Source organism: Cryptotermes secundus, unplaced genomic scaffold (genome assembly GCF_002891405.2).
Source record: "Cryptotermes secundus unplaced genomic scaffold, Csec_1.0 scaffold1251, whole genome shotgun sequence".
NCBI classification, from domain to species: Eukaryota; Metazoa; Arthropoda; class Insecta; order Blattodea; family Kalotermitidae; genus Cryptotermes; species Cryptotermes secundus.
Window position 1 is genome coordinate 812810 of NW_019721527.1, and position 21780 is coordinate 834589.

The 21780-nt window shown below is 37.9% G+C and overlaps 1 protein-coding gene across 3 annotated transcripts in view; it reads left to right on the top strand.

Moving 5' to 3' along the window:
* Positions 1-21780, top strand: part of LOC111875566 (exportin-2) — an 82091-nt gene that overhangs the window by 46610 nt on the left and 13701 nt on the right. For all 3 annotated transcript variants that reach the window (XM_033755862.1, XM_023871911.2, XM_023871910.2), the window contains 6 exons: positions 1304-1502; positions 5230-5333; positions 5862-6018; positions 10241-10332; positions 15845-16050; positions 18434-18531. In XM_033755862.1, coding sequence (XP_033611753.1) covers positions 1304-1502; positions 5230-5333; positions 5862-6018; positions 10241-10332; positions 15845-16050; positions 18434-18531 — 856 coding nt within the window. The remainder of the gene's footprint in view (positions 1-1303; positions 1503-5229; positions 5334-5861; positions 6019-10240; positions 10333-15844; positions 16051-18433; positions 18532-21780) is intronic.

The following is a 21780-nucleotide window of genomic DNA, read 5'->3' on the forward strand; positions in this document are numbered from 1 at the left end:
TCTGACAGTAATATAGACCCCCACAAAGTTTACAAGGGTTCTTTACAACCATGCACCAAAACTATCATATATATGTCTTTGGTTGATGAGAGCCAAGAGAGCAAATAAGGGAAGAGATTTTCAAAGCGTTAAAACACGCCAACGCCAGGGAACGGCTGGCATCGCCCTGGCGTTAAAACACGCCCGCGCCAGTCAAAGAGTTAAAATGTTTCACCCATCTTCGAACACTGCTCACACCCATGCACACACTTCCATAAGCACGCTGAAGTCTCTGGTGAATTTCTGCAGCAGGGATTTCCTCTTTCACAAGAAATTCGATGACAGCACACTGGTGAAACGACATGTGGTTGTTGGCCATTTTGTTAGGAGTGATACTGGTCATATGATGCAAGCTATTGATGTCACAAGACACTTAAGGTTAACACAACAGCTGGCTCCACCTACCACCATACTCTCTTTCGTCTGCTGTTCCCAGGTTGCATGGAAAAAAAAGTTGCTCATGACTTTCGGTACAACCTATGTAACTCTTAGCCACTGGTGTGAGAACCACAAATAGTAGTCCCTGCCTCTCTTGATAGGTCCTGTGAAATTAGAACAATTGTTAGAAGATATCAGAATATTTCATAGGACAGAATAATGTTTTAACTCTCAGTACCAGCCTTCATGGATCATAATTTGCAGATATTTTTATATTGTAATTTTTATGTAGAATCCTTTCATCCATTGGTCTCCCTGACCTGTCTTTTTTATCCCATGATTGGTAGCAGCCATACAAATTTTTATAGTACAAAACATTATGCATCAAACAGACTGCAGCAGCACTTATGGTCAATAATAGAGTAATGGTCATTGGAAACACATCCATAAGATTTCCATCTTTCACCCCTTTGAGAAGTTATATATTCTTGATAATACCAAAATAAATAAGTAGTTTCATTGCTTCAGTTCAGCTCGTTTTAAGAGGAAGGCCAATGAATGGTCATTTTCACTGGTTTGAACTCCCTACACACATGCTTGCATCTTTGTGTGCGCGCGCATGCACNGCGCAGCCCCCCCCCCCCCCCCCATTCTCTCTCTCATAAATACAATTTGGACTGTTAAAATGAAACACATTTACTTATTATGACCGAGCAAAGTGTCTTTGCTTATACCATAAAGTACCAAAATGGCAGAGCTGTCAGATATGGAGAGTCAGCCCCATCAGTTTTATATTGTTGATCTAATTGATGTCACAATCAGGCTTTTTGATTATAATGTTCATCGTTGCTCCTGGTAACATGATATTCTCACTTTCCACCAACAGCAGACACACAGCCTGTTCTGATAGCTGACAGTATCAAATATGTAATGATATTTCGTACTGTACTGCCACGAGAGATGGTGGTGGGATCAATTCCACAGCTGGTACGCCATCTGATTGCATACAGCCAAGTTGTACATACTTATGCAGCCTGTGCCATTGAAAAGATATTGGTTATGAAAACGTCTGATGGAAGCCCTGTGTAAGTATGAGAGATTGGGATGTCTTAAATCAACTTAAATGAACTTAACCAAGGTAAAGGAAAATGTAAAATTTCTATTCCTATGTGCAGGTGGACCCAACATACCATTTCTCATGTCTGTAATGAATTAGGGAAGTGTTGTGACATCTGTTACTAGCTGTATGAACTGCTTGGTCTTATTATGATTTGTCTAAAAGTAAATATATGTGGTATGATAGAAAATATACCCAGTATAATTTTATTTATTAGACTGGAGCATTGAAGTTATTTATGATAGGGAAAAGTGTAGTGGACTGATCGCTTGAAAACTGTTGAAAATTGGAAAAGGTTATTGTATATTCTGTAGTCAATAATACCTTTTAAATATGAATTATAGTTTTAATGTTAATGATGATGATAATTATCATCATCATTAACATTAAAACTATAAACAAACTAGTTTATGAGCATTTTGTAAAACATCTATTATAATAGATGTTTTACAAAATGCTCATAAACTAGTTTGTTGAATACATAGATTTAATTTAATTTTATGATTAAAACAAAATTTCACAATTTTCCATCCAGCAGAGCTGGGGATTATGACATAATCATTGTGTGAAGTTTACCTACTTCCCATACAGTTTTTCCATTCTCTCCATAGTCTGTGTGTTATCAGTTAGATACTCAACCTGTTTGCAAACTGTAACATGTTCAGTTTCAGCCACATATTCAAATTCAGTCACAAAATATTAAATCAGCCACAAAAATTACTTAATCATATGAAGATACAAGAACAACACATATGTGCATATTACCACTAACAGGTGCATTATTTTTAGGCATTATTTATGAAGTAAAAAAGGACACCTTATTTGTAGGTCATGTCTTGCCGTCTGTGACCTAGTATTACTGCTCAACCTCTGATAGATTTTCTAAAATTTTTAGGGGGGACCTTTTTGCTGAAAATTTTTGAGCAATTCTGATCTCTACTAAAATCAGGCAAAATAACTGATGTAAGTGAAAAATGTTTCAGACAAACACTGAAGAAAATAAAACACATTTTTTTGACGAATATACTTCTGTAAGTCTTACAGATTTCACAGTAATTAAACAAAAATAATATTTTTGCAGCATCATCTCATTACTAGATAACTACTGGAGTTATTTCAATAACATTTTTAGCTTGCTTTTCTTATTTTGAAAAAATAAGCGTAGACTTTTGTGATCACAATGCTGTCTGTTTCTATATCCCCTCCCATCGACTTTTGAATGCCTGAACTGATCTTTATGAAACTTCGTATGTATATCATATTTACCTGAGCCCATCTCAGTGGCATTCCTCACAAATTCTTCCCATCAGTCTGTATCTGTATTTTATCCCCATGTTATTGCTAGGCAGTGGCTTAGTAAAAATTGCCATCATTGCTAGGCAACAGATTAGTAAAGACGTTACTGCGGCAATGAATGCACAACCGTAAAAGAATTTCTGGGCATGTCATTTTCTATGTGGTCCATGTTGTATCGACGAAAATAGGCAATTAATGCTCCCAGGAACTTTGTGTTTGTTGTAAGGTGTTGCACAATTTCTTTTAAAGTTCTGTCTGTCCATCAGTCATTCAGTCAGTCTGCCTGTGACCTGGTATCAGTGCCCAAACCACTGGATAATGTTTCAGAATTCAGTGTAGAGACTTTCACTAAAGTTGTCAAGCAGTTCTGATTTTCAGCCATATTGGCCCATAATAAAGTCCATTTTTTTTTTGAAGACCATAAACTTATTTTTCATTCATATCATCATCCATTAATTTAATTTTAGAAATAGACCACAAGTGAAATTGAGCTCCATCCCAGCATCATGAACATGGAGGACAGGTTCCCAAGCATGTCATGGAAGCCTCTCATTTATTCTCTGAAGGAAACAAATGAGATGCTTTCCAAGGAGAAATGAGTTACTTCACCCTAAACAATGGCCCTCTACCCAGGTGCTTGAGAGGGGAAAGATTTGTGATGTATACACATGACTGTGAAAGAAACAAGGAGATAACAGTCATTCCTATGCAACAGCCAGCACACTGATGTACTGGCTGAGTAGCAATCACGTGGGAACCCCAACAGACACACACACAACAGTAGAAGAGCTGTTTTTTCTGTTGGTCCATGCTAAGGGGTTATAAGCAGGACCAAGTTTAGAGCTTAGTTATGGGCTATATGGCAGATGGTAAGGACATAAGTGGAGGACAGTGTGAAGATCCGGTACCAGGAGATAACTAGCGAAGGACTAGGAGGTTGGTGTAAGATAGCAGCTGGCCTGGGAGTTGTTTTGTTGTGTCCCACTACCTATCTCCTAGGGCTCAAAAAAGGGCTGTTTATTCCCATTCCCAAGTTAAAATTTCCCTTCTGGGAGAAAAGTTGTGGAGGCTCTGAAACGGACTGTTCTTATTCATCTGTACATAGTTATGCTTTTTCTTCAGAAAGGAATGTTGGATCCCTGGAAAGGGCCATTCTTCCACTTTATCGCATTTCTCACGCATAATAGTAGACCAGTGTGCTCTTAGAAGAACTTTAATTTCTTTGGCTTGGAGTCGCTCCTTGTTTTACGGTCTCTCCTTAGGTCTCATGACCACCTTCCTTATTTCTTGCCAGCATAACTGAGCCTATTGCTGAACCTACCACTTCACCTCTGAAGATGAAGGCAGCATATTCCTTCAAAATGTTGTATTCTGCCAACAAGACTACATGTTCTTACATCCCACGTTGTTAACATATTGTATGTTGATGATACAAGGCCAAATGCATGGAGAAAATGCTTTTGTGTTTCTCAGTGATATTTTGTATGGTACACTTGAAACTTTGAGACTCAGAAGAACAGCCATCTGTCAGTAACTGAATATTCTTTTGTAAATTTGCTTGGTTCAGCATTTGTTTTTATCAATCCTGTACCATCTGTTGATGGAGCAAATGAATAAATTATTTTGTTTGGCAGTGTCAATTAAAACATGGTATGCATAGGGATGTATGAACTGATTGAGATCTATAATTATGTGTGTGAAGGACATTACAGATGTTCTTTTGATCTACACACTAAAGACATATATCAGTAATCATATGTTACAAGTTACATGCATCTAGCCCTTACTCAACATAATTACCACCAAGGTCAGTAGACCTCTTTCCTTGGTGAGATAGATCAGTCACTATGCCAAAATCATGTAAACTCAGGCAGGCTATGCTAGCTTTGTTGATGGCTTCTTGAAATTGATACTTATGTCTCTGAATTTGCTCTTTTACCCAAGAAATCACATAGAAGTAAGGTCAGAGAAATAAGAAGGATGTGCCAGAATTTACGGCCCTGGTCTGTGGCAAGCTTTGCACATGATTTCAGTGGGTGCAGCAATTTCTTGGGGTGAAATAACACCATATTCCAGAAGTTCTGGTTATGTCTGATCCAGGGAATGTTGCATCATATTATGTAATAGCACCACCTACAAGGCTGCTGGTTGAATAACATGCCATACATCACTTTCACAGTGTCCTGTCTGTCCAGTTTTCTTACATGGTGAGGGTAAGGTAGAGGACTGCCAAACAGTGTATTTTCAGACAACACGACTCATCCATTGATATTAATGACTTATCAAAGGAAGTTAATTCATGCAAATCATTATCTACTGGCAGTACCATACATGAAATTTCTGAAATATCTCTTGGAGATTATACATATTTAATTATAGAATTTTATTTTCTGTTCTAGGGTGAAAAGGGATGAACTAGTTCCTGTTGCACCAGACCTGATGAATAATTTATTTAAAGCAATGACTCTACCCGGCTCTCATGAAAATGAATATATTATGAAAGGTATAACAATTGATAAATTGTCAAGTCTCCTGATATTGAAGAAACAGTTGTGATTATCACACCAAAAGTAATGAGATGTCAAATATGATCTTCCTGTCATATGTTTAATAATTCAGCAAAAGCAACCTGTATGCTCCAAGTATACTGCATGTGTATAACACAGCATTACACTCAAGAACGATACATTTAATGTTTGAAATTCTTACCACCTTTCCTGCTATGTAAGACTCATAATGGTTTAGGAAAGAAAGATTTTTTTTTCTAAACCACATCAGTGAATAAGATGTGCTGCAGTTTTTACTACCCTTGTTGAGGAAAGAAAGCACCTCTTACACACTTGAAAATATATTATTCCTTATAGTGTTATTAGAAAGTTTTTGCATATTTTGTACACAAAGAATAAAAGTTTGAACATTCATGCAGGAATGTTATATTCCCTTGAAAGGTTTTTATAATTGTAGATTTTCAGTTTTTTGGATGCAGTATATTTTGTTTTGATGTTATTATTTTGCTTTTTTGCCCTTCCAGCTGTGATGCGCAGTTTTTCATCTCTGCAGGAACATGTTATTCCATTCCTTGGTGAGCTGTTGCCCAAATTGACAGAGAAATTGTCAGTTGTAGCCCGAAATCCAAGCCGCCCACATTTCAACCACTATCTCTTTGAGGCACTTAGCATTTCTATCAGGTAAGTGAATTTTGTTTGAATAACTTATTTTTATTTTGATAATATGTTGTAGAAATCCATCAGGTTTTGTAATGCTGTTTTTTGTGACAAGTGGAATGTATATGTATGAGAATGACTTTCAGTTTAGGTGAGAATTTGGGAAAGTTTCAAGAATCGAGATGGAAGCAAGAATTTTCTGTTGCAGACCAATATTTTCACTGTAACGATTTATGACACTAGCTACATTTTCATAGTGCACTAAAGTGTACTGCTGTCTTTACCCGAATGGCGATAATTCTGAAGTGTAAGACAATCCTGCACTAGGAAACATGTCTGCACAGAATTTTATGAATTAACTTCGTGCTCTTACTACAGAAATGCAAAAGGAAATACACATTAGAAAACATGACTGTTTTATAAATTTCTGCAAAGAGTGGAGTGACAGACATCACAGGGCTATTAGGTTTTATGAATAAATCTATCCTGACAGGTGACCTGAATGCAAAGCACCCTATTTGGAATAGTAAAGTTTCAAACTCCTCAGGCTTGAAGCTCTTGGAATTATTTGTTATTTCTAACTCCGAAACTTGAGCTCCATAATGCTCAACGCATTACACTTCTGATGGTAGAAATAATGTTCTTGACATTGTAGTACATCAGAACGCCTGACTGTCAGAGGTGATTTTCACTTACATCGTGGACTCAGTTCATATGCCAGTAATGTTCAGCATTCTGGATTCTGTTAGAATGAGGAAAGCTTTAGTTCCTGTTGAAAAACTAAGAGACTGGAAGCTGTTCTGAAGCCTCACCTGTGAATTCATGTCTCCTCATATCCAAATCGCTCTTCTAATGAAGCTCATAAAAAAGCATGAGACTTTGCAGCCTCTATAGTTTTGGTATACAGGCTGTAGAATAGAGAAACTACAATTTTATATTGCAAATACAAAATGCCTGGCCTAGGTCGATTATTGAAGCATAAGAGAAAGCTCAAAAAAAAATTATGGCAAGAAACCAGGGATCCAGCATGCAAAACGGTGTTAAACTGAATCAGGAGAATGGTCCAGAAAAGAGCACTTGAAGGATGGAAAACAAAGTTGGCAAGCTGCAAATTCACACTTCAAGCAATATGCCCTATTGTGAAATCCCTCACTAAAAGGGGTGGACCAAATGCCCCATCTGCAATTCATGGTTCCATAGTCCCCATATTTTATCCAATTGTTAAAGCCAACATAATCTCAGACTGCTTAGGAATCCAGTTCAGAGCTCATGACTTGTGTGACTGACCGTAGATGACGTGGAGACTTAAAGTTGAAGCCTTGCTGGCTACTGTTGATGAAGACTATAACTATCTCTCTTCCTTTCATTGTATTAGGCCAGCTCCAACAGGCCACTGAAACTCTTCTCAGGTTCGTATCACGTCATTAACTAAGGCAACCGAAACTGCACCCTTGAAGCCATTCCATTGCTCCAAATCAACAACACAACAACTTCCACTATTCATAAACTGTTTGTTTATTTGAAAGTGGAACTTCACAATTTCCTCCACACAAGCAAGAAGTAATTTGGCTCTTTTATATTGTCCTGTGTATTAGTGACTGAGGACAGGGTTTGTTTTGGTGACTAGATTTATTGGGAACTCACAAGCCTTAACTACAGATAGTTATAACACCTAGATTAATTTTTTGCATAGTGGGGGGCGGAGTCAAGTTTGGTCCACTCAGCACGGTGACCACTGATTGGCCTATTGTACCTGCCCCCAGGTGATTATGATGGAGAATTTGGTGGAATGAAGATTATCAGGGGAAACCGAAGTACTTGGAGAAAATTTGCCCCAGCGCCACTTTGCCACCACAAATCCCACTTGACCAGACCCGGGTTTGTACCCAGGCTGCCGCAGTGGGAAGCCAGCGACTAACTGCTGAAGCTATGGCGCGGCCCACACACTTAAGATTATTATAACTATAACACACAAAATGAAGTCATTAGCCTCTGCTGACTAGTCATTGCTTGGTAACGAATCTTATCCCGTTAACACTTCACAGCTGAGCACTTAACTGTTGAACTGCCTTCTCCCTTATGAATGACTTTCTGACTATCTTGCATTCACAAATGAACTCCCTTTTATGGGGGCATGCGGTAGCATAGTTGGTTGAGGCACTATGCTACAAGCCGGAAGGTCACGGGTTCAAGTCCCGATGAGCTCATTGAATTTTTCAGTTGATCTAATCCTTCCAGCTGCACTATGGCCCTGGTGTCGACTCAGCCTATAACAGAAATGAGTACCAGGAATTAATTAAAATAATTTTCCTGGGGAGTAAAGCGCAGCTGGCACATAAAGTTGACCTTACTGCTATCTATGAGTTGATTGTGTAGATAATGTGGGACTCTCAACGTCTCACAACCATATGAGCCTTCACGGCCTGTTACAGGGATAGCTTTACTTACTTTTTACTTACTTTTACTCCCTTTTAACACTGATAGAGAACTGAATAGAGATCACTGCCTCCAAGGGTTCCATTACTGCTCTTCATCAATGCATTGTCTTAGAAACTGTGTGTTAGTTCCAAAGCAACGGTCTTCTTTCTAAGTGTTTACAACTTTCAGCTTCTGTATCCATGGAGACTGTTTTGTAACTAGGTGGTTTCCAAGATTCAATCTCTCCATGGCAACATATTTGCCAATTCGTTTCCTAGAAGTGGCCCATATGTCTCAATATTATTACAATTTAATTTTCTGAAAATAAAGGCCTGATTACTTTTGACAAACATGAGGAGTGTAGCCCAATCATATCTGATTCCAATTAATTTAAGACACCAAGTCCACCAAGACAGGTATCTTGCGGGATCGTCACTTCATCCCCAAGAAGGATTTGAATTGACGATATCTCTCCCAGACAAGAATTCATCCCCAGTTGGATGATTTTAACTAGCCAAAGTCATTATGCAATCAGCACAAGCCAACCATGTAACACCTTTGAGAATAGTAATAGTTCCCAAGATATAGATATAGAACTCAGACCCCCCATGTGTGAAAATGGTTACATTCTTCAGTTTAGGGTTCTTCTGCACCCTCCCAAAGACAATTTATGACAGCCACACATGTAAAAAAAATTACATCTTCAGAAAACTACAGACTTGCTTTGTGTGGTGACATCCCCTACCCGTCATTCAAGCTGTATGTAAAAAGAAAAGGCTGTTGTCTTCTGTTTGGATACAAGGAACAAATGACAACTCACCCTTAAATTATACCCCTTCCAAAATTACTAAAGAGGATAGGACCCTGAGACACGACCATGTTCAACCCCTTGCATGAAGAGTAACATCAGAGTGGCAGTGGCTTGGTGTGATGGAGTTGTGGTGGTGTGGCAGGAAGGACCACTGGTGGTGGTGGTGGTGGTTGTGGTGGTGGATAACCTTGCAGGGGTGGGTTCCAAGGCCACCCATGAAGCTGAAATGAGAACACTGGTCCAACCCTCGAGGGAGATGTTTGTAACAATGACTGGAGACTGCTAGTCACAGAATCACATTGAGGGAGGTGCTCCCACAAGAGGACTGTGACACTCAAGATGACCATCCTTAAGGAGGGAACAGTGTAAAATCCCACCCATGAGGAATGATGACTGTACACCATCAAGACTGGAAGCAGGAGAATTGGCCAGCATGATGTGGAAGTGTCACTCATGAGATGATCGCAAATATCACAGGCATATTGCCTCAAAGGAGAAGAAACAGCAATACACATTTAGGCTACTCAGGACAAGCAGCTTTAAGGAGAGAGCAGTGTAACATGACAGGCGTGGCAAGCATGTTTCCATTACAACAGATACTGATGCAGTAATGAAGGATGGGGTGTTTTCTGTGTGGTCTGTGCCAAGGTTATATAATGAGGACCAGCTGGACAAGCGAGTTGACAGTTGTGAGTTCGAGATGGGAGTTGCCATTTAGCAATCTTTAGTTGCTCTGTTAGCAGCCACTACCTGACAATGGCTAGTGAACAGATAAAAGACTTTATGTGCACTGTAATTTTAGTGATTTAGATTGTGAAAATCAGTGATCGTTACAGTTATTTGTAGTTACAAGTTATAGGCATTAAATAAATCCAGGTATCAGTCCAAACCCTGTGTCTGAACACCAACACATGACAATATTATGTAGTCCTGTGTCTGAGAATTTCAATTTCTTTGTATTTTGGAGTCCAGAAGATGTATCAAGATTGAACTATTTGTATTATTTCTTCATTTCAGAATTGTTTGTGTTGCTGATTCAAATGCAGTGACTTCATTTGAAGAAGTTTTATTCCCAATATTTCAGGAAATTCTTCAGCAAGATATTCAAGGTATGTGAAACCATTCTTTTATTATTATTCTTATTATTATTATTATTGTTGTTGTTGTTGTTGTTGTTGTTATCATCATTATTATCATTATTATTGTCATTATCATTATTTTACTGCAATTGGGTATTCACCCTGTGGCAGTAGATCTTACACTGATACAGACAAGGAAAGACTACAACATAAAGGGAACAATACAAACAAAGTACACATAAGCAAGGTACACAGTGCAGATCCAAACATATAAAGTTGCCAACTTCTTATAAAGTAGTACAAACTCTAATAGAAAGAACAGGAAGTTCTGTAGAAAAATATTAAGCCTACTTCTGCCAAATGTTTAATTCTTTATAGCGAGGTAAGTAGAAATCATTATAAATTAATAATTTAGTAACAATGATCTATTTCTTCCTTTAGAATATGCCACTAGGAAGATTCAGGAAAACCATGTGAGTTGAAATTAAATAGGATGCATCAGCTGCTGGTTTATGCTGATATGTGAATCTACTGGGTGGGTGATAACATAGATACAATAAAAGAACACAGAAACTTTAAGTGATGCTGGTAATGAGGTTGGTGTAGAAGTAAACGCAAAGGAAACTAAAATATAGCTAATGGATCCTTTGAAAATGTGGCACAGTTCAAATATTTTTGAACTACAGTAACAAATCAAAATTTGATTCATGAGGGAACTGAGAGGAGATTGAATTTGGGTAATGCTTGCTACTATTCAGTCCAGAAGCTTTTGGCTTCTCGTCTTCTGTCTAAAACAAATGTTAGAATATATACAAAACTATAATTTTGCCTGTGGCTCTATATGAGCGTGAAACTTGGTCTCTGACATTAAGGGAGGAACACAGACTGAGGGTGTTTGAGAACAATGCTGAGGAGAATATTTGGACCAAAGAGAGATGAAGCTATGGGAGGTTGGAGAAAACTACACAATGAGGAGCTTCATAACTTGTACGCTTCTCCAAGTGTAATTAGAATGAGAATTCAAGGAGGATGAGAGGAGCAGGGCGGGTAGCACAAATGGGGGAGGAGATTAATACTGTTGCCCAACAAGGGTTTGACATGTCACAATACATATAGGATTTTGGTGGGAAAGACAAAAGGAAAGAAACCACTATGAAGACCTGGACATAGGTGGGAGGATAATATTAAATTGGATCTAGATGGAACTAGGATGCTGTGGTATGAATTAGATTGAAGTGGCTAGGGATATGAACCAGTGGAGGGCTCTTGTGAACATAGTAAAGAACTTTCATGTTTCATAAACTGTTTGGAAATTATTGAGTAGCTGTCAACTGGCAGCTTCTTAAGAAGAGCTCAGCTCCATATAGTTAGTTAGTTAGTTAGTTAGTTAAGGATATATAATCCTTCCAAATTTTTAATGATATAGAGTTCCACTGTCTCGAATTTATCGTGTATAACTGATTATCATATTTTTAATATTTTAAAACAAATATAAATTTCCTTCACAATTTGTAATATATTATACTGCAGACACATTTCACTTCTATCAAGCCATTGTCTGTTTATATATGTTGTACACTTGTTACAATGCTTTGGTTACGCTTTCTAAATATGTATAAGATTTCAAAAGTATTGTATATGACTGCTGTATGTCTTCCAGGTTAAAATCACTTATTCACAGAAATGGTGATATCCTGGCAACTTTTGCTAGTGAACATGAGTTTCTGATGTGTTATTGTTCCATGCATGCACACTCCCATATGCTATGTACAGCCTATTGCAATTAAAACTACAAAAATGATGCATGCATACTTTATATACACAGAAGCCTATCTTTATACCTATCTAGAAATGAAATAAAACTAAATACTAATGGATTGTCATCTGTTGAGTATAATAGCGGTTGTCATGTGGTAGTGGATAGACATTGGATATGGGTTAATAATTGAAGGTATTTGACACTGAATCATCATATTTACAAATAATTACACAGTATTCAAGCATGAATTACTGTTTCACCCTTAGGTGCTGTTTGTTCCGTTACAAAGAGTATGCTAGGTTTCTGGTTCTAATAACAGGGACTCTTCTGTCAGTTTGTGGGCTCTGTGTATTGCTTTGTTGCAGATCAACAGGAAAACACAGTCCTCAGTGACAACACAGTACACCAAATAATCTTTGAAGAATAAAGTGGTCACTCATGGAGTTTGTAAGGATTTTGAGTTGCCTTATAATGGAAGTTTTGCTTATTCGCATATGTTATCATGAATGCGAGCATCATCACTCACAAACAAGTTATTGGCAATATCTGGCACTATGCTGTAACTTCAGGGGGCACACCATAGCTTAGTTGGTTGAGGCACTATGCTACAAGCCCACAGGTTCAAGTCCCTATGAGGTAATTGGATTTTTTTTCAATTGACCTAATCCTTCCAGCCGCACTATGGCCCTGGGTCGACTCAGCCTCTAACAGAATTAAATACCAGGAATATTCTTGGGGGTAAAGTGCAGCTGGTGTGTAAGGCTGACAACCTTGCTGCCGTCTATGAGCCGATTGTCTACAAAATGAGGGAACCTCAACATCTCACAACCCTATGGGCCTTCACGCCCTGTTACAGAGATACCTTTACTTTTAATTTTTACTTTTAATGATGCAACTTAAAGAAACTGCCTGCAGGACTACACACAGTTATCATAGATCTTGAACAGTGGCCCTTCTGTATGATGAATTCATTCCACAGTTGGCCATGACAACTTGAGCAAGTTGCATTACTGAACTTATTGCTTGGGGCTCTGAATAACAGGCATGGAAGCTTGCTGGATTTTTCCTTGTTTTTTCTTCTCCTCCACCACCACCCCCACCCCTGCTGCCACCAGTAGATTCACATGTAAGCATAGACCAGCAGCTGATGTGTTCCATTTAATTTCAGTCCCACCTGGTTTTTCTGAATCTTCTTAATGGCATATTCTAAAGCAAAGTTGAAAAGCAGTGGCCATAAAGCACCTCCTTGTTTTAGACCATTCTGGACAGGAGAATTACCAGACAAATGTTTACCTATACAGACTTTACTGTGTGTTTTGTTTGAACACATTTAAATCAGCCTAGCTAGTTCCATGGGTACCCCAAACTCTGTGAGAATGTTGTACAATACTTACCTCCTAACTGAATCATAGGCTTTCTTGAAGTCTACGAACAGCTGATGTACTGTCTCATTGTACACCGATTTTTATTTCCCCCAGTATTTGACGAACACAAAAAACCTGATCAGTAGTTGATCTGTTATGTTGAAACTCACACTGATGATCCTCAGTAATTTCATCTATGTATGGGCTTAACCCTGAGTGAAGAATATTGGATAAAATTTTGTATGAAGATTATAGCATTGATATCCCATGATAATTAATACAGTCAGTCTTGTTGCCCTTCTTGTGAATTGATACAATAATATACTCCTTCCACCGATCAGGCAGTTCTTCCTTATTTCAAATAGAATTGATGAGTTTACGGATCTCAGACTGTAATGTTGCACCTCCTGCATGAATCAGTTCTAACGGAATTTGATCACTACCTGGTGATATATATCTTTTAAACTTTTCAGTAGCAGTTTCAATCTCAAAAGATACTAATGGCTCAGCTGTGTGTATTTCTATCTGCCTAACATCACTGACCCAATGTATGTTCAGTAACTGAGAGAAGTAGTTCTTCAACCTATTGAAATTGTTGAATATTTCTTTTGGTATAGTCTGTTTGAAGACAGTTCTACCCTTGACAAGTATGGTGATTTCATCAAATGCTAATGTTCAGTTCAACTGTAACATTTAGCATACACATCAGTGAGCATATCAAGTATGGTTTTCATATTCCAGTTTCAGTTGCCAGGTTCATTTTTGTTGCTACTGAAATGTGGAAATCTTGTTATATGAAAAAAAAAATCTGTCTTGTGTCATTATTTTTCCATGAAAGGCAGCAAAATCTGCTGTAGTGTCAACCAATACATTTTTAGTATCTTCCACTGATTGTCCTCCAATTGCAAAATGATAGATAAAAACAAGTACACTTCTTGTATAGATACGTCATATAGAGAGATTTATCATTAATCAAGTATGTCCAAATAATGGTGGTAATATCTGTAATCTGTAAGTCTCTTCCTCAGCAGTTGCACAGTGACAAGGAAAAAGCATGAAACCTGTCAGTGGCATAGGGTCTCATCCCTCAGGGACACTCTGTGTAAACCTGTGTATTACAGATGCAGAAGGCCGAGTTGAGTTCAAGTACAGTCAGTCCATTGTTTGAAGTCTGTCAGTATAATGCCTCCTCCTCACTGTCAGTGTCTGTCAATTGGATAAGGAGATTTGTTACCATATATTCATTTTCAGATAACTGTCAGAATTAGTGTTTTCTCCTCTTCCAAACCGTCCTTATGTCTCACTCTCTGTTCTGTAGAGAGACTTGGTATGTGTTATTGTCTCCCCATGCACACTGCTGTGTGTTCAACTTGAATCTCTGAATGAATGTTTATGCAGTAAAATGTGACTGCTGGTAGACCAATTCATTCCCAACAACCCACAACCATCTTTGAACGTAACAAGTGACTGCCATAATGCATTAATATCCTCTTATCATGTAAAGCTCTGTTGTAAAGATTCTGGCACGTTTCCCTAAAAACAGCACATGTGAAAATAGTTTAAGTAATTTCACAGGAACATGAAACGGCCTATATAAACATAGTTGTTTAGAAAGATATTGTAAATCTAATTTCCGTTTGAAGATAATATGGCAGTCCTGGGACTGCGTGCAAATGCTTCTCGGACACGCTCAGCATCATCATTGCTTGTGCTGGGACGTCCGGAACTCTTCTTACTGAGGACACTTCCTGTTTCTACGTAAAAATATCTTTTTCCAGTCTATGATACTGTTTCTAGAAGGAGGATCTTTCTGATAATGTGTTCTGAAGTTCCTCTGCATTTGTGTCACCGATTTTGTTTCACAAAACCACACCACTGTTTGCGCTCTCTCTTGTGGAGTTGCCATTTTCTCAACAATGAACACTGCATTGACAGCTGTGAACACGTTCATGACCTGTAAAGATGATAATAAACTTTTTGAGTTGATCTTTCCATCATTGCTAAAGGTTTATTTCTATTTTCGTTATTTCCTGAATTATTAAAGATCAAAATGTGTCAGACCTTTTGTAGACACCCTGTATATTACATACTTAACAACTTACATTGTGACCTGCTGCAGAAGTGACCGTTTAAACTGAAACCATGCCTACCTATGAGTAAGTATAAGCAAAATTAATGTCGTGCTAAGTGATAGTAGTAGAATTGAAATTTTAATAGTAATTCTAATTAGGATGACGTGTCTTGGTCAAAACATCAGTGGTTGATGATGGCAAGGGGGGAGGAGGAGGAGCAGATGAATTGCAATATATTACATTTAATTTGTAACATTCTTAAGAGTGACATTTTACATTTTCCATTACATGAATCTCTTTATATATGCACGTATTTATAATAATGTCTATTTTTACTGTTTTCTCAGAATTTGTACCATATGTGTTCCAAATCTTGTCACTCCTTCTGGGACAGCATAAGAGTGGTGCAATACCAGAACCATACATGGTTCTGTTTCCCTGCTTGCTTGCTCCTGTACTCTGGGAGCGCCCTGGTAACATTCATCCTTTGGTACAGCTATTGCAAACATTTGTTCAGACCGGAGCTGCTCAGATATCTGCATCACAAAAAGTGGTAAGTTAATTATAGTTGCACAATGACCCTTGCAGCCAGGTAGCGCTCCAAGAATTCATTCATTTGCTAAAGAAAATGAAATATTTTGTTTTTTTTTTTCTATAAGCCACAGTATTGGTCTAAGCTTAGTTTACATGCATTAACTCCTTAAAGCCTTCATTTTAAAGCACAGTATTGGACTAAGAATACTTTTAAGATGGATTCCAAAAGCCTCATACCTTGTAAACAGCTAGTGCAGGTGTATTAGTATTCTTATTATTTTTCTGTAAACATATATTTTTTCAATATTTCTAAACGCACGCAGATTCTGCCATTTGTGCAAGATATTCGTAACTACATCATCATTAAATTTGACACAGAAGATCAGCCTGCTGTAATGTTGTGTATTGCAGCACTTTGCCACTCCACATTAAGTTCTACGGGTTCAACCATTCAGACCAAGCTGGATATTCATCAGACTACCTCTGCACTAGCCATGTTTTTCCTGAAGAAGGAGGCTCTGTCATCCATTATATAAGTGTTATCATTTTCTGTGTTTAAGTCTCAGTCTCAATAACTAATTGTGAACATTTCACTCGTTTTCTTCTTCATTACATGTGATGTTCCTGTAGATCCAGCAGGTTGTCGTCTTGCGTTTGTACATAGTATTCCTTGGATGTAAAGGCTTCTAAATCTTGAAGTATCTGTATTTAAATAATTTTTATCATCTGCTTTCTGTTTTTTATTCTGGGGGAAAAATTATTGTAAATACAAAACAGGCCTAAGCAATGCCCATCCAGCCTTCTGTAGCACATTCTTATAAACATCTTATTCTATCCTAGCAGTCACCCTGCGATTCTTAATATAGATCTTAACTTAAATCTCAGAGTATACTGATAATCAGTACAATTACTTCATTGACTTTTCTTACATATGTATTTTATATAAATTTAGGAATTCTGTTTATGAAGTAACAGACGCCTTGCAGAAATCTTTTTTCTTCTAGCTTTAAGAGCTCTGTAACTGACTTTGGGTATTCTTTTTTGCTGTTCTAAGACAATGTCCATCATTGTTGCCCTTTGGTCCTCATACCATTTACAATCCCAGAAGATATGTTCCTTGGTTTGCAGCCCATGACCACATTCACATTCAGCTGTGGACACAATGTTAAATCTGTTTAGGCTTGCTTTAAGACTGGTGTGGCCTGCTCTCATATGGTTTGTTGACACAAAGTCACAATGGTTCACTTTTATCTTGAACAATGGAGACGAGCCATATCTGTAGTACCTTTCAAAGTAGCTTTCTTTTTCCACTGGGTTTTAAGATCTGCCACAGGTAATAGTAAATGACTAACAATGCTTTCTATGAGCGATTCTGCTTCATCTTGGTGATGGCAAAGATTTTTAAGTGAAGCAGCCATTCTTTTCCTTTTGTGCTCATCGGTGAGCATTTTTGGAACCCAGCGAGCACACTCTTTATGGAAGTTTAAATCTGAGATTTCATGAACAGTGCTCTTTGCAGTACCTGTCACTTCAACAATTTCACAAACTTTGATCCTTTGATCTTCCCTTATCAAACCTTCCACAGTGACACAGTTTTCTTCTGTGTGCGAGGCCCTTGTTTTGCCTCCATGCTTCTGTGGATTATCATTCAGTGCCGTTTGGCCATCTTTAAGTTTGCCACTACATAGATACTTCCTTTCAGCTGAAAATGTTCTAGCTGTGAACACTCACTAACCTGTGATGAGTGTCACTCGTACTCACTCCTTCTGCTTGCAAGAATCTGACCATGCGGACCTCGAACTTGGAATAATTATAAGTCACACTGGTCATTTTGTTCACTTGTAAAGCTTAGATACGTGGATGGAGAATAACGACACTCGTGCAGTTACCCAACGTACCATATGTGCAAGTGACATTGAGATGTATGCGCAGGCCATATATAACAAACACTTTTACCCTTAACATCAGACCACACTCGTATATAGGCAGGCAAGTGGGCATGTCAACAATAATTTCAGTTTAGGCCTCATTAATAGAGCATTCATTCCATTTGTTGTTGTCAAAATTATTTGTTTTTTGAAATTTATTCCTGCCCATTTATATTTGAAACTTTGGAGATGAAGTTGGACTGATTGCATATTACCATATGCTACAGATGTAAAAAAATGCACTTTTTATAGTTGAAATGAACATAATGCAGGCATGCAACAGAATTATTATAAAATCACGAGATTATGAACTTTCTTTAATTATAGAGGTGAAATAACTGTTAAACAAAAACCAAACTATTCACATTGTCATTGAAGATAAAGCAGGATTATTTGTACATCAAAATTTCTTGTGATTTTTATTACAAAGTTAAACATTATTTTCTCATATTCATTTTTCGTCCTTTTTTCCAGAGTGGATTGCTTGGTGTGTTTCAGAAGCTAATAGCTTCAAAAGTTAATGACCATGAAGGTTTCTATTTGTTACAATCTCTAATTGAGCATTTTCCTGAGTAAGTAGTGCTTGTTTCATATATATATATATATATCCTATTTATACAATTATAATATGAGTTTATATTTTAATTTTATTAAAAATCATTGTGTCAAATGAAGAAAATATGTACTTATGGAAATATGATTCAGTGATTTCTGGGGAGAATAGACATCTGACAACTGTGCCATTTCTCAGAAGTTTTGTGAACAGTATTTTGCATATATTAAAACATATGATTTAATAAGAACCGTATCTTTGCTGTGATCAACTAAAGAGATTTCAGCTTTAGTTTTCCTTGCCTGCATCTTTGAAACAGTTTTCTTTGATGTTGTAATGTATTTAAATGAAATTATTATTTACCAGGTTAGTAAAGAGCTTGCTGTTGATTCTAAGCTTATAACACTGTTGTATCTGGTTCATCATTGATGTTCTTCAAAGTCGCATAAACATCTTTAAAATCTTACAGCTCTCTTTGATATACATTTGATCAGATCGCACTGATATACTTCAAACTTCTTTTCAGATGTTGTAATAATACTGAATGTGACATCTTTAGACCTCATAGATTCACATTTAACTCATTCAGATAAGTGCACAAGTCAGCAGGAAGCATAGACTGGAAAGTTGTATCATCTAACAATAGATGGTGTTGCTATTCTTCCTCCAAAAACAGTTTCACTTTATTCAGACACTTGACAAATCTGTCAGACACTTACCTGCATCTAAACCAAGGAACATGGTTGTACATGAAAAAACTGCCATACAGTGAATCTGCCTCTTTTAAAACCAATTTAAACTGTCTTTTATTTAAGGCACATGAGCCAATGAAGTTAACCACTGTAGTGAAATTTTTCATTCTATTTCCCATGTGAGTCAGACCATATTTATCACATAATATTTTTATAAAAGTTCTGTCTTCTGTGTAGTCCACTGAAAATCAGCCATTAATTTCGATGAACATGTTGCCTCCATCTTCAGGATCAAAGAATAAGCCAAGCAAGAAACCAGTACGAAGCAGGTAGCAAGCAAGCTTCCTTGCTTGCAGAATAGGGCACTGCTTGCTACCTGCTTCATGTAGGTTTGTTGCTTGGTTTCTTGACCCTGAAGATGGAAGTGATGTGTTCCTCTGAAACATTGATTGTCTTTCAGTGGACTACACAGCATTATAACCCAGAAGTTGGAACTCTTCAAGACCACAGCTGTGAGAACCTCAAACCCTACATAGTGCTTCTTGATGACCAATGCAATGAAAAAGTACTACAGCACTGTATGTTCTGTGAATAATGTTAGAATACAGTACATTGAGGGAGTGTATGCCAGACATCCCTTGCACTGGACCATCTTTGATCTGTTGTGTTTCCCCATTCTGTGAATCAGGACAAGTCTAGAGACAGTTAGCTAGCTAGGTAGTTACTCGGTTAGTGGGTTAGTTAGTCAAGAGTTGCTCTAGCTGAGACTGAGGACCGTTTGGAAAGGGAAATGTGCACCATTGGAAGCCATTACCAGAAGACTGGTGAAGACAGAGCAGGCTGAGAAGACTTAAATGTGTGCTCTAATTAATTTTAAAATGTGTAACTTAGTGAAATGGTTATAATTACTTACAGTCACCGATCTGTAAGGGTCCAATCAATCTAACTACCAGTCCCAACCCCATCTGTACTCACCCTGTCACTTGACAACTGGTGTCAGAACAGGGGTTGAATTAACCAGATTAATTGGATTGGATAGGACTGATTCAATCAGACTGAGTCAAGACCGATGCTTTCATGGAAGAAATTAAGGCATGACAAAAGGAATTGAAGGCTACGCAAGAAAGAACAAATGTCAATCTAAGGGAAATTAAAGCTGAAATAAAAGCCCACAGTGAGAAGTTTGAGGTCCTTGAAAGTGCTCTTGTCTCTCGTGGATGGATATCCACAAAGCCATGACAGGCCACACAACAAAAAAAAGAAGAAATTAAAAGCAGCAAAGAAGAGATGAAAGAAGAAATGAGGGCGTGGCAAAAAGAAGTGAAGGTCTGCTGAGAGGCCATGATGATGGAGGCCTGTTTGAAAAATACAGAAACCGAGAATTTGGAGGCAAATCTGGAAGAAGCAGCTTTTGAAATCGGAGCATTAGGAAGTTCCTAAAGCAGAGGCCACAGTGGAAGCTATCGGAGCACTGGAGAACTGATATGGGGACTGGCATCTAGCCATAGGGCACTGCCAACGTCTGAATAAATTGGCCAAAGGTGATGGAGGGGCCCAGAAGAAGTTAGCTGCCATCCTGAGACACCTGACCTGCCATACCATTCCTGCACTGCATGAGGGACACTGTCATCAGGGACCAGGCAGGGACAGCATTGCAAGAGGATCCCATAAAGGACCGATGGTCAAGAAGAGATATTGGGTGCAGCCGAAATGCAACAGTTGAACCAGCAGGTGAATATATATTTTTGTGGAAAAGCGAATGAGAATCATGAATTACTTACAGATTGTTTTTGTACATAAGAAAATCATATCAGCAGTTAAGAGGGTAGAGTTTGTTAGTGATAGGATGCCACACGTAATACTAAGAGCTTGCTGGTGTGATATCATCATTCTTACCCCAGCAGAGGATAAAATTGATGAAGTGAAAAATTGCTTCTGTGAGGAACTACAACATATATTTGATAAATTTCTTAATGCCACACAAAAATTGTATTAGGAGATTTCAGTGCCAAAGTAGGTAGGAAGACATTTCCAAACCAGTAGTTGGGAATGATATTTTACACGAAATTAGTATGATAATCGAGATAATATAGTAAACTTTGCAAGATTCAGAAATCTGACTGTCAAAAGTACAACATTCCCATTCCCACGTCATAACATACATCATTTTACTTCAGCATCTCTGGATGGAAAGACACATGTCAGATTGACAACATTTTGGTACATAGGAGATGACATTGAAGTGTACTTGATATCTGATCCTCAGGGAGTGGATTGTGATACTGACCACTGTCTGGTGGTGGCAGAAATGAGGGAGGGGCAACTGGCAGTGAGTAAACAAACAATGCACAGAGTTCATATGGAGAGGTTCAGTCTCAAGAAATTAAATAAGGTAGAGGGTAAAGAGCAGTATCATATTGAAATATCAAACAAGTTTGTGGCTTTGGAAAACTTAGACAATGCTGTGGATATTAATAGAGCTAGGGAAACTATTAGAGAGAATATCAACATTTTTTAAGATTTGAGGCTTTCACGGCAGTGACTATGAAGAAAGCAGTCTTCTGGGATTTGGCACC